General features: G+C 44.8%; 1 protein-coding gene across 2 annotated transcripts; it reads left to right on the top strand.

Annotated features, from left to right (window-relative positions):
* Positions 1-1,161: 1,161 nt before the first annotated feature.
* LOC136500977 (uncharacterized) lies at positions 1,162-6,074 on the top strand. Of its 2 annotated transcripts, none has more exons than XM_066496475.1 (3): positions 1,162-1,541; positions 3,599-3,893; positions 4,931-6,074. In XM_066496475.1, exons 1-3 carry the CDS (start codon positions 1,169-1,171, stop codon positions 4,935-4,937), a joined length of 675 nt encoding a protein of 224 aa, XP_066352572.1. In that variant the 5' UTR covers positions 1,162-1,168; the 3' UTR covers positions 4,938-6,074. The 2 variants fall into 2 exon arrangements, with proteins under 2 accessions (XP_066352572.1, XP_066352565.1); XM_066496468.1 differs by lacking the exon at positions 4,931-6,074 and adding an exon at positions 4,594-4,924.
* Positions 6,075-14,016: the final 7,942 nt, after the last annotated feature.

Here is a 14,016-nt window from a genome sequence, read left to right as displayed (position 1 = left end):
ACCCTACGGGGAGTAGACGGGGAAGTGACCATACGTCTGTCACTGTAGATGACGTGAGTTCTCTCCTAGAATGTAGTGATTGTCGTATGCCTGTGTTAGTATCCGCGTCCGAGGGCTGATGGCGACGCCTACATCACTGTAGGACAAAAGTCGACGCCTACAATACTATTCGGACTTTGTCATGCTTGGGAGGGCTTAAAGCGCCTGTCCCGTCGTATCCTGACGGTACCTTCTCGTAGGTGCGCAGGGCATGATCCTCGGTACTGTAGTTGACCTGAGTGTCCTGTCTTACCCTGTGCTCGTCATTATGAGGGGGCAGGGTGTAGATGTCGGGCGAGGAGAGCCAGCCCTGGAGCTCAGACATCGGGCGAGGCGAAGCCTGATCCCAGGCGCCAGGCGAGGCGGAGCCAGCCCTTAGCCGTCGGACGAAGCGAAGCCTGCCCTCAGAAGTCGGGCGAGACAGAGCCTGCCCTCAGTCGTCGGGCGAAGCGGAGCCTGCCCTCAGACGTCGGGCGAGGCGGAGCCAACCCTCAGCCGTCGGGCGTGGCGGAGCCAGCCCTCAGCCGTCGGGCGAGGCGAAGCGAGCCCTCGGACGTCGTGCGAGGCGAAACCCAGCCCTCGAGGGTCGGGCGAGGCAGAGTCAAGCTCTTGGGGGTCGGACGAGGTGCAGCCAACCTTCGTTTGTATGGACAAGGAGTGTAGTCGCGCTCCCGCCTGTTCGGAAGCGTCAGCGTTTGATGATTATTAGTTCCACCTTATTGAGTACTCGAGTATTAGGTCCCCGACACTGATAAGTTGGCTCATAAGCCGGTTTATTAGAGCAGCCGCACACGCTGATAGCTTTTTTGTTCTCTTATAATTTTAAATGGCACCGATAAATTAGAATAATCGCGGAGCTTGGAAGATCCTATATTAAATTAGAATGTTTGAGGAGTGTAATCAGGAAGGGGATGGTTAGTAATTAAGAAGTTGTTGGTTCTAACATGAGGATATGCTGCTACTGAATGGATGTGGATCAAAGAAATTTCGACCAAGACAAATAATGTTGCCAAATTTTAGCAGCCTTTCGCAGCTTCCTACCTTCCCAATTTCCCATTTGAAAAATAACGAACTGCAGTTTTCCCTGCACTAGCGCTACCCAAGGCGTAACGGACGGTTCTCTCGTACAATGAGAGCCACATGCTGCGAGCTGCGGCAGTGTGCGCAGTATGACTCGTCTCGCTCCTTTCGCTCACGCAAGCGCAAGTGCGCAACCTGCTCCTCTCGCTGTCTCCAGATCCCCTGCTACGCCGCCGCCTCCGCCTACCGCCACCAGTCTCCCTCCCCTGCAACCGGGATAAGAGGAAAAGAATCCGCGCGGCGAAAGGAACAGGAGTACATGAGTGAAAAAAGAATCTCCGATCGGGAGTCCTGCCAGGCTGATAGAATCTTGGCAGCCATGGATATGCTATGTTCCGGGAGATTCTTGGCACGACGGACTCCCCTCGTGCTCGTCCCTCGCTGCTCTCGAGGCTCCCCGGACAAAAGCGTCAGCGACAAAGGTAAGCGATCTGATGGTTCATGGCTTTGGCTGTCAAGTTCCTTGCTGCCACCGTTAGGTGTTCGGTAAAATGCTGCAGTGGATTGCTTGACTAGTGCCGATGTCAGTCAGGGTTTGTGATTGATGCGTGAGTATGGCCACTCAAGTGAGATACAGTACGGGTTTAAATTGCCCAGTCATCACATCAGGAATTCAGGATGCAACTGCCTGCTTTCCTCGTCTAGGTTGATGTGATCTGTTTACTTGATCGGGAAGGGCTTTGTGTGCTAAGAGCCTAAGATTTGAGCTGGAATGTTTGCTTCCATCAATTTCAAGAGGGCATTGGTTTTGGCGGTTGTCTGCGACCTTAAGCCAACGTGTGTATACATTTGGGTTCGACGTAAACAAATGTATTAATGAGAGAAAAAAATCAACGATGCACCAATTATGTAGATTGTCCTTGTGTTGGCATTCATTTGCCTCTTAGTAGTTAGGTCCAGACTAATTGTAGCCATTTTTTAGTCCATGTGTTGTTGACACGATGCAAATTTTCCAGCACTGTGATGGCTTCAAAGAAGAGAAATCAGTGTTTCTGCCTTCTAGAGATTTCCACACTCAAATTTGCTTTATTTTTCGTGTACCTAATCCATTTATGCCAAAAAGATACTAATCACTGGATTCTGAGTAGTCAATATTTGGCTTTGATGTTGCTTATCCATACATTTGCAATGGTGGATAGTAGGTGATGAATTATGAATTTCCATCTTATAGTTGTTTTTGAAAAGTTTGTTCTACATTATGATACAAGGTTATGCATGATCTGAGAACCACTTATGGTCAGAATTTTGTTGTTGTACTGCCTATGGAATATAATTTGTTAGAGGAACCCTTGCTAATTCAGTTAAGATTATGCCATGATAGCTTTAAAAAATTCTTTCAACTAATTGTTGTATCTAAGAGAAGAAAACACAGGCTTTTGAAAAGCCATATCAATTTGAACAGAGCCTAATAGTTTTTTTTTTTTTTTTTTTTTTTTTTTTTTTTTTTTTTTTTTTTTTTTTTGCGAACGAGAGCCTAATAGGTTTAATGTTAGTCTCGAAGCTATAAGATCATAGAATGGATAAATGGGGAAATGCATTAGCAGAACACACTACACAGGTATCATGCAATGCCACTTTTGTTCTCTTCTGGAAGGGAAACAATAGAAGAGCAAACTAGTATCCTAATGTTTTATGTATTGATAAAATAGTATTTTAAAAAGGTTATTTGCAAGTCCCTCCTGAAGGAAAACAGAAAAAAGGAAATCAGTTACTTTTTTAGTTCATCAGTCAGTCCAGGTTTCCTTCCCTTTGTTCTGCAAAGAAGGTTAATTATATTGCTGTATCTTGAAAAATTGCCAACACCAATTCCTATGTACAGCAAGCATATAATAAAATAATAGTAGATGACCTGGGTCTCTCCTGCAAAACAAAATTCTAACCACAGATAGCTTGCAAGGAGAGGATGGACCACTGTTCTAATTCGCAAACTTTGCTTCCAACAACCCGAAAACACAAATGATATTACTTTATATCGTTCCTTTGCACAGGATGTTTGGACAAAAATTAACTGGATGTACATGGCTAGCTGTAGCCCTAGTCTGCAATTGCAAAAGGTCTCCTAGAAAAGTGGTGGTAGTGGATTCTAGTGTTAGTTCCAGTGGAAAGGAGAAAGGAAGCGAGTGGCATCGTTGTCTACACATTGTGAAACTGTTGGAATAAACCAAACCATAAAGTGTTTCAAAAATCAAATCTGACAACCAGATAGCATCCACTACTTCACCAGGGAGGATAATGCTCAAAGAAAGTTAGCATTAGGAGATTACACCTTTTGTATAGATTTTGATCGTTGTTTAGATCTTCTGATGTGACCCACTGTAACTTTTAGACTTCTCACTTTCCTTTTTGATTAAGATGCATGGCACCGTTCCTGCCTTCCTTTATAAACAAGAAAAAAAATGCACTTATATCTGTTCATAGTTAGTTTATTTTAGATACTGTTATGAAGGTAGCAATAACCATGTCTTTTCTTACTCGTCAGGTGAAACCTCTACTGACTGGGACAAGGCATGGGCTACGTTTAAGAAGAAAGGGAAGAGGACCCTCTTTTCTGATTTCTCAACAGACAAGTATGTGACCTGGAACCCACGGCGCAGCGAGTATCCATTGTCAGAAGAGGTTGATCCAATCAAGAGAACTGAAAGATCTAACTTGATGCTGTGGACAAGTCCCCAGTTTACCTTGGTGGGGGCGATTATCATCGTCTTGACATTACTAATCTATACACTAGTTGTTCCTCCCAACTCCGAAGTAACTGCAGAAGTGACAGCTAGGAGGTGAGTTGTAAATCAATATTTCAAATGGGAAGTCTGTATTGTACATTCTTACGTGTACTACACCAACTATAGTAGTATTGCTTCAATTGCAATCAAGTAGTATATAACCCCACATCCATTCCATTCCGGAGGTTTTCCTCCATTATAACGAAGAAATATTTGGGTCAAGTAGAATAATATGTTGGTCGGTATTCAATAAATCATAATACATGTTGATGCTCCTGATGTAACTTTTGTGCATGTTCTCACTTCTCAGCAACTGCAATGTGTGATCATCGAATATTAGCTGTATTAACAGTGAATGGTAGTTTGTAGTGTTGGGACTATTTGGGCAAGTGGACGTGTGCAAAGTATCAATTGGAAACTGATGTACACATGAGAATCATGTTTCTTGTTACAGAAAAGTTGAAGTAAAAAAAGACAGATCATTTTCTTCATACAATTTTTTTAGAGAAATTGTCTTCATACAATAATAAGCCCTAGGCAGACAGGAATCTTGCTTAGATGTAAAGCTATATAACTAACCTTGTTTCATAGGCCCTAAATAATTGGCTTATGTCTCTTGTGTTGGGGGCATCAGGATGGTGTGCTTTAACATCTTGTTGAATATATAATATATAGAGGAAGTGCAAGTCTAAAATAACATATCTGGGCTCTCACATGATATTGAAGACTTTGATCGTTACATCTTTATATGCAGCATTTTGGATCAAGTCAAACTTCAGACTTCTCATCCTTCAGGCTTGAACAGTTTCCAAGTTTTGACTCTTGTGGGTTGTTGCAGTGTCGGTCTAATAAAAAGAGATTGGTTCGGTTCTAAAATTATGAACCATAATTTTAGCATTCTTAAGATATCAGGCTGTTTAGAGCATCTGGAGTTGGTTGTGTTATCTTCGGTCCTTCACTAATGAAAAAATGTTTACATTTCAACTAAAAGCAGTGAAGAACATATAATTTACAATGCTTTTATGAATTATTACCGTGATAATTATTTTTGTCTCATGCTCTTGTTGCTCTTGCATTGCCTTTGATTCCAGACAGTAGCAAACAGAAAATTGGTCCATGCTGATGACCAAGACTTTCTCCCCCTGTGTGAACGGAATAGATGGGTCACAGGGGTAGTGGCTCATTGACTGTGCAATATTGTACAGATTATCTACAGATGTCTTAGTTTATATCTGGTTTTGGGGCACTTGTAAGGTCCATGACTAACAAAGAACCAGATCTGCATAATTCTAGCAGTAGTAATAAATCTCTATTTTCTTCTCTTGTTCTTGTCTGGAGACCAAATCCCATTGCTAGATATTTATTAATGCTTAGACCATGTACAATCACCATCGGCAGCAATTGGACAGCCAGACAAGGGCATAATTTTCTGTAGCAAGACAGCTGGATTGCTGGTCGCAGAATCTAGCCAGTCGTAATCCCAACATTTTTCAGATCAGCTTTGTGACTACTCTACCGAAACACTGAAACGCCAGTCTGGCTGGTTGAAATTGTTCTTGTAAATCTGATTTGGTCGCTGGTAACCAGCAGAGGTGGCTGAGTATTCCCATATTGGTAGTACTTTTATTAATATTTATTCTTCACATTATACAGCTGTCGCTTGACAGTGCATCCAGATAACGTGGAAGTTTTGTCAAGCAGAGGCCAAGCAGCAGACTACTACACACAAGGCGGAGTCTTGTCAATGCAGAACAGATTGATACAGTCTTTTTGAACTGAACAGTAGAGTACAAGACAGACAGCCTGTTCGCTTGTTGGTTTCAGCCAGCCCAAACCAGTCAGCCAACAGTGTTTTTCTCTCACAACAAATCAGCACCAGTCAGTCCAAACCAGCCCAGAAACCAACCAGCGAACAGACCGAGAGTCTTGCCCCAGTGTATTTCTAGCACTACTAGTGAGGAGCAAGCCCAGAGATATTCTAGAAGTTTTCAAACTTCAGTGAGGGGCTCCTTGCTCCCCAAGGAAGCTCGGCCCCCACTCCTCCCAAATCCCAAGCCCTCAGCATCCCCTATTCCCCTCTGCATCTCATCTGCGCCCCATCTGCTTTGCCTATAAAATGGCAAAGCCTCCGCCTGCCCCCCGTCACTCACTCTGACATCAGACACAACACAACACAGCCACACGGCTCTTCAATCCCCAAATTCCCGTGCCTTCCTGAGCAAGAAGCCACCCACAGCGACGATGGAGCGGCAGCGGCAGCAGCAAGAGCCGGCGAGGCGGACCATACCGCGGCGCGGGCAGATCAAAGCGCGCATCTTCGCGAGCCTATTCCGGTGCATCGTCCCCAAGGCACCAGCGCGCAAGGAAGGCGGCAAGAACAAAGATGGGAGCAGCCACCGCGGCAAGAACAAAGATGGCAGCAACCACCGCCGCGTTTCCCCCGGTGGCTGATGCGGTTCGAGCGAGGCAAGATAACCGGCCCGTTCGGTGGTTGGTTTCTGGGCTGAAGCCTGGCGGGTGTTGTTTGGTTGCGAGAGGAAAACAACGTTGGCTGGCTTATAAGCCCCGACTAAAACTAACAAGCTAACGAATAGGAGAATCAAGATGTGGGGTTGCGTTACGACGATCCCCGTTGAGAAATGCTGCAGCCTGCAGCCTGCAGCGCCGGTCCTTGAACCTGAGGAGAGTCTTCTGTCTTCGGGGGTGGGATGGGATCGGGTGGGTGGGGTGTGCACTTCGGGTAAGCTGTATGGGATTCAGAGTTTCGGAGTTCAGACAGGGCAGTGACTAATCTGAATTCGGAAGCTTTCTGAGATCGAATGGAGTCTCTGAACTCCGGCTTCTGCTGGAGTGCTATGTGCCTATGTAATGTACGCTCTTGTCTGTGTTCTTTAGCGGTAACTTCAGTGTCTTGGTACATGGGCAAACAAGCTCTTTCCTTTTGAGGTCACCACTGTCTTGTGGATATTACTATTTATTATGTAGTGGTGATGAATTTGTGTTCTGCTCTGCATCACCGCCATCACAGCTGTGTACTCTGTTTCTTTCACTTGAACAAGCATTACTCTTGTTGTTTAATGAATCTTCTTAGTGTTGTTCCTTCTTACCCACGAGGCCACGATGCATATCTCTCACGTTTCACTTGATGTACTGGTGATGGATTTCTGTTCTGCTCTGCATTACGGTTGTGTACTCTGTTTCTTTTCACTTGAACAAGCATTACTCTTGAAGGGAGAACCTGAAACTGAAACTATGATTCGAAGAGGCTTGTGAAAGCTCGTTTATGATGATGCTAGTACTTCTCAGATACCTGCGATACGTATCTGAAACATACTCCGTCCATGCCTATCGGATAACCACTGAACACGCTTTTGGATAGAGTAGTTCAGAATTCAGACAGGACGGTGATAATCTGAATTCTGAAGTTTTTGGTGAAAAACGGTGTCAGCTCCGGCATCAGATGGAGTACTTTGTACTCTCTGTTCTGCATTGTGGTTGCGTACTCTATTTCTTCCACTTGAAAAGGCTCTCGTCTAGTAGTCTTCTCGAACCAAACCATGTATGGATACTTAGGGAACCATGATGCGTGCATTCAGAAGTTCGCGTACGGGATACCGATACTTCCCTTACCACAGGCATTGGACAACCGCAAAACCTCTAGAATGTAGAGCAGCGAAGCATACATCTTACCATCTTTTTTTTTCTCGAATCATCTTACCATCTTTGGCTGTGTGTTTTCCTGTTCCTTTTATGCGGTTATGCACCTCTCAACCTCTGCATAGTTCTATGTTCCACATTCCTGTTGTGCCAGTCAGCCAGTGCTTCACGGTGAAGTCTTGCACTGCAAACAGCACCTGCTGATTGGGCCCGACACGGCATCGGCGGCTTCGGTGGCGAAGACGACTAGACGAGAAAAGTGGCGAGCCTTTTTGGTCCCACGGCCCGACTCGGACTGAAGCAACGGCATATTTGGCGACTTCGTCATCCACACCCTTGCGCCTTTGCGAACGACTCTGCTTTTCTTTTTCGTGGCGTGCGGCGCTTTTGCTCGTCTGAATATCGGATTCCCTTTTTTTCTTTTTGTGGGTTATAAGGTGAGGTGAGGTGAGGTGAGGAACGAACAGAACGTGTCAAGCCCCGGTTGGCTAGAAAACGTGGTGGATTCTTACTCGTTGTGATGATTTATCTGGGTTTTCGTTAATACTCCCTCCATTATCTTTCGTGGAGGGAGTAACCATGATCCATGAAGCATTCTCAGCTTCGTTCAACTTTTTACCAAGAGTAGCAAATTTGCTCACGTTGCAATTGGACATACAACTTTGTTTGCATGCAGTGACGCGCGGGTGTGTGTGTGTGTTGGGGTGGGGTGGGGTGGGGTGGGGGGGGGGGGTGTATAATTCAGTATTACCCTAACACAAGTGTAAAGTTGTCACTAATTATAGGCAGCTGCTGATGCAAGCAAGTAGAGCTAACAAAGAGTAAAGACCAAAGAATACTCCCTCCGTCCTAAAATACAAGATATTTTTTTACTTTGAAACATCTCGTTCGATTGTTTGTCTTATTCAAAAATTTTATATAAATATTATTTCTTTTGATATGACTTATTTTATCATTAGAGAACTTTTATAATGACTTATTTATGTTGTCATTTGCAAAAAAATCGAATAAAACAAATGGTCAAACATAATACCTAAAAGTCAAAAGCGTCATCTATTTTGAGACGGAGAAAGTAGGCAATTTGTTATAGGACACCCTTCAATGATGATATTTGTTGATGGACACTACTCAATGTTGTCTTTACTAGAAGACACTTTTCTATTATTGTAATTGACTCCAAGACACTATGGTCATTAAATAATGTTATCTATGAGTATATGGGAGAGAGAAGTTAAAAGTGACAAAAATACTCTCGACTATTACTAGTACAATCGATAATTGTTATCTAAAAGTTCATAACTTTTCATATGAAGTCGGACGAAAACAAAATTCATATCAAAACTGGAGCTCAATGATATCTTCATCAGCCATGTAGTTGATAAGTTTTCTATTTCAAACTATTCAGATTGTCAAAACTTTCTTTTAAATTAATAGATTTTAAATCTAAAAATTTAAAATTGTATAATGACTTCAGATGTTGACACTGTATATACAAAAGATATAGTTATCAGTAAGATCTATAGCTTTATAGTTGATACAAATTTTTTTATCTGAAGTCATTCAGAGTCCTAAATATTTATTTTAGTTTCTTAGATTTCGAAATTCAAAGTTTAGAAATTTCAAATGACTTTGAACATTGATACGATCTATCTCGTAGACGTTTGAAAATTTTAAATTTCAAATTTATATAAAATAATAAAATTAATATTTTAGATTCTAAACGACTTTGGATTTTCTAAATTTTGAATTTGAAAAGCTAAGAATTTTAAAACAACCTTTTCTACTCTAAATATTTTTTTATAAAAACATGCCAACTACAAAGTTGTTGATCTTACTAAGCGCTACAATTTCGATATAGACTTCGTCTCCATGCACTTCGTATGCAAAAGTTATGATTTTTTGAAGATAACTCTTAGGTCCTGTGGCGCCTCTGCCGCTTGATCTGCCACTTGGCCCCTACGAGGTTGGAGGGCTCAGGTCTCGGCCCGGCGCCTCGTGACTTTTTGAGAGCGAAGAAAAATAACCTCTGGCCAGCAGTTCGGCGTGCGCAGATGCCTGCCGGTCACGGGCTCGTCGGGGTGGACGGGTGGTGGCGTCTGTCCGTCTGTCAACGAAGCACATGTTCATTGAACTTGAACATGCCTGCGGCTGCGGATCCCCGTCCCCCCATGATTCCGAGCCCAAAGGCGAGGCCCGGGTGGTGACCCGCCATCATGAGACGAGCCGAGGGGCGGCGCGGCAGAATCCAAGCGGAGTCACGAGGCAATCCATATCCAATCCAAGGGAGAAAAGAGCAGAGCAGAGCAGAGCACACTCCTGATCCAGCGGTTCAGCCCCCAGGAAGCACCGGAAACAGTGCCCAACCATTCCGGTTCCGGTGGAGCGCAAGGGCCGCGCACGGCGGCGGATGATTGAACCGGTGAGCCAGCCGGGAGATGGCGACGCGATCGCAGAGCGGTATGCCAGTATGCCACTTCAGGCCCCGTTTGAAATTAGTTTTGAAAGTTTCGTTTCACGATTTCTCACCCAACTGTGTAATTAGTTTTTTTCGTCTACATTTAGTACTCCATACATGTGTCGCAAGATTCAATGCGATGAACACTGTGCAAAAATTTTTGGCAACTAAACGGGGGCGTCAGTCGGTCCGAGCACAAACAAAACCACCACGGCCACATGGGCACCGGCCACACACCGCACCAGCAAAGAAGATAGAAGAGAGCTGCCGGTCACAGCCTGGGGTCAACAAGTCGTCCAGGGCCACGTGCGCCGTACAAGTTACGGGCCCCACGAGGGTGACACGACGAGGACCATGTTTCTTTCCTGTGCGCTTGTGTTTTCGCCTTTGTTTAGGGTCTGTTTAGTTTTCAAAATTTTTTATGCGGTATTCGTCACATCGAATCTTACGCCACATGTATGAAGTACTAAATATAGACAAAAAAAAAATAATTGCATAGTTGGGTGAGAAATCGCGAGACGAAACTTTCAAATCTAATTAGTCCATAATTAGACACTAATTGCCAAATACAAACGAAAGTGCTACCGTAGCCAAAATCTAAAAATTTTTGCATCTAAACGCGCGGTTCCCAACTTTGGCACTATGAAAAAAGAAAATTCTCCGTCACATTAAACTTGCGATACATACATAGAATACTAAAAGTAAACGAAATAAAAAACTAATTGCACAGTTTAGTTATACTTTACGAGACGAACATTTTAAACCTAATTAATCAACAATTAAATAATTATTATCAAATACAAACAAAATACTATCGTAGAGAATCTGGTACTATGTAAACTTTGCCCGTCGAAATTCTGACCAACTAAACGCGCCCTTCCTTTTCTTTTACATTTTCTCTTCTTTGGTGGAGCGTGGGACTGCAGACAGCTCGTCGTGCCCCGGTGACTGACTGACTGTGAGTCTGTCCAACCTGTTCTCTGGACTGCACGCATGCACCTGTATCTGCATGACTGCGCATGCATCGGCCATTGGAGTCACATGCTGACGCTGCAGCCATGCTCCCTCCGCTATAGCACACTGCCTCGTCGTACGTGCGTCATCGCTCCGCCGAGCGTCGACGAATATTATTTTTTTATCACGACAAATAACATACTTTCAGCTCCAAACAAACAGAACAGAAATTTACAACTTACGTCATCGTGACGAGAGAACGTGCGGCACGGCACGATACACGTCGTCCGATATACGGGCTGTATCCAGCAGAGGCCCCCGTGGCCTGTGCACCGGCCGGCACCGGCCACCGCCAAGAGGCACGCCACTAGGCGCAGCCACCGTCGCCCCGTTCCAAGAGAAGCACGACTGCAGGAGGCCAGGAGCCCATCGGCAGGCAGGTAACGCACTGCTTCCTCTATATCTCACGTTTTTCTTATAATCTGTATTTTTAGCTTATTTTTTCAATCAAAATAATATTTTTTCTCTCACAATAAATCAACCGAAACAGTATTTCAACTTATTATTTCAGCGAAGCGAACAGGCCCAGAGAGTAAATCTGCAAAAGAGCCAACTAAACAATAGCTTAGTTGGTGGCCTCCCGGTGGCGGGAAGCCCTAGGTTGGGGGTTTGGCATGTCGTAAAAAAATCCCCTCGTTTGTCTCATATCAAAGCACAGGTCTAAGGCTCGGTTCAGTTTCATGTGGACAACGGTGCCGCTTATATGGATGGAATAGGGGTTCGGGGATTTTCTCAATCTACGTGAGAAGATCATCTTGTATCTCCCTATTTAAGGCCTCGTTTAGATGTGAAAAATTTTGGCTTTTGGCTGCTGTAGCACTTTCGTTTGTATTTGGGACTATTTAGACTTTCATCTCGCCAATTACGGGCAAATTGTGCAATTAGTTATTTTTTTTACCTACATTTAATGCTCCTTGCACGTGCCGCAAGATTTGATGTAACGGGGAATCTTGAAAAAATTTAGATTTTGGGTAGAATCTAGACAAGGCCTAAATTCTGTAAAAGAAGGAGTGAAGGACATAGTCTAGCAGCGACACCCCATGATTTCTGTGACCTTTTGCCTGCTGATCCCTCCGCTATGTTCCAATCCAGGCTCCGCTCATGCATGTGAGTCACTGGGTCAGACGGTCAGTCAACGCTCATGTTCTAGATCAGAACTATAGTACGAGAGTCACGAACTGGACATCAGCACCTGCCAGCCAATAAGCAATAGCCCTGCACTCTTTCTAATGCATAAAACCAGACAGGTATGAGGTATCCACTTGAACGAAAGCGATAGCCGTGATCGAGGTACAGACTAGACGACTAGTCGTCTACTGAGGTTCCTCAGTGTTTTTAAGTTTTTTCCCCTTATTATACTTCTATCTAGGTGCAAAAGACAAATACATTGTGTTCAAGAAATGACATAGCGGATATATAGCACCTCGCCTGTGCAGCTCGCTCTCACACGGTCACAACCAAATCGGGGTGCAGGCCTCTCGCCAGAGTTCCAAGCTGTGCGTGCGCGAGAGCTGGGCGCCATGGACGGCCAGAGAAAGAAACCCCACGGCAACCCCAACATCCGGAGGGGCAGCATCATCAAAGAGATCGTGAAAGACTTAATCGGCGGAGGGAGCACCAAGAACCCTGGCGGTGATGGTAGTGACGGCGGCGGCGGCGGCAACGTCGGCGACAACAACGGCAAGAGGGGCAGTGGAGATGCTGCCGGCGCCGCCGACGCTGCTGGCTGACGCATGATGGTACGTGCTTGTTGCTTAGTAAGCTGGCCTGGTGTCTTTCTGCTAGGCTGCCGGCCGGTTTCCTGAAGCCTTTCGATCCGTATGTAATGTTGTGTAGGATGCGCATGGCATGGTGGTGGTGGGGTAATATGGAGTAGTTGATCGGCGATCGAGGGGTTCGTTCCTTCTGTAACTTGTGTGTGTGTTGTGCAATAACTCTTGGTGACCAGTTTGGCAGCATTATTGCCGACTCGTGTGGGCAACTCCTTTTGCAGTCCTGAGCTCCGCTACTCCGATCCCCCATCACAGGCATCACCGTCAGTGCAGCTGAGGGTAGTCCACTTCCGTCCCGATGCATGATTTTTCACGCATTTCTTCGCTAGATATACGAATTAACCAACCCAAACAAAACACCAACGCGCAAGAGGGTGCCAACAGATATCTGACAAGCTTCGTTTTCCGTCTACGTCCTCGGGTTTGGTCGGTTGTTTGGAATTCATGGCCTCGAATTATTCCTGACTGGAATGATGGTGTAATTTATATAATAACTAGTAGGTAACCCCGCGCTTCGCGCGGGCAACAGTAAACGCGGGGAAAAAAGGTTGGTACTGTGCGCGCGCCGGATGAACAGTATTCACGATGGGACCCTCAAATTTATAGTCTTTTATAGATTCATCAGCTTCCTGTCTCCGTTCCGAAATAACCGAACGGCCCCTTAGTGGATGCGCTACGTCACTCGCCAATGACGCCTGCGCTCTAACACAAACATAAGAGGAAACTAGCAGGGAACCACGCGGTTCGCACGGGCAGCAGTGAACGGTGGGAAAAAAAAAAGTTGGTATTGTTCCTTATCGGGTCGGGTACTGTTCATCGAGATTCGTTACTGCTGACCCTACAGTGATCTGAGTCTGTGCGCCCCGGATGAACAGTATTCGCGATGGGACACTCCTCAAATTTATAGTGTTTTATAGATAGATAGATACTTAACAGAGGTGATTAAACCTTTTCTAAAGAGGTCAGTCCAGAGTCCAGCTTGCAGCTTGCGCGGCCTGAGCTGAGTGTGCTTGACTGGTGCGAGAGGCACGTCTACTCCATCTGCATTCCATTATCGTACACACACTATGCCTATCAGCCTATATGTGACGTGAAAGAAGTTACGATCGGAGGAGTGCGATGCAGTACATTACTTCTCCGAGCCCCAAGGCGAGGTGAAAATATGCAACTGACAGTGGACTGTAACAGACGCAATATAGGGATTGTTTAGATCTCGGCCGCTAAAAATCACTACTGAATGCTAATTAAAAAAATCAAACATGAACTAATTTCAAAACTA

The sequence above is a fragment of the Miscanthus floridulus genome, chromosome 1 (assembly GCF_019320115.1).
Source record: "Miscanthus floridulus cultivar M001 chromosome 1, ASM1932011v1, whole genome shotgun sequence".
Classification (NCBI taxonomy): domain Eukaryota; kingdom Viridiplantae; phylum Streptophyta; class Magnoliopsida; order Poales; family Poaceae; genus Miscanthus; species Miscanthus floridulus.
The sequence above is the reverse complement of the archived record's forward strand: the minus strand, read 5'-3'. Positions and strand labels throughout refer to the sequence as shown.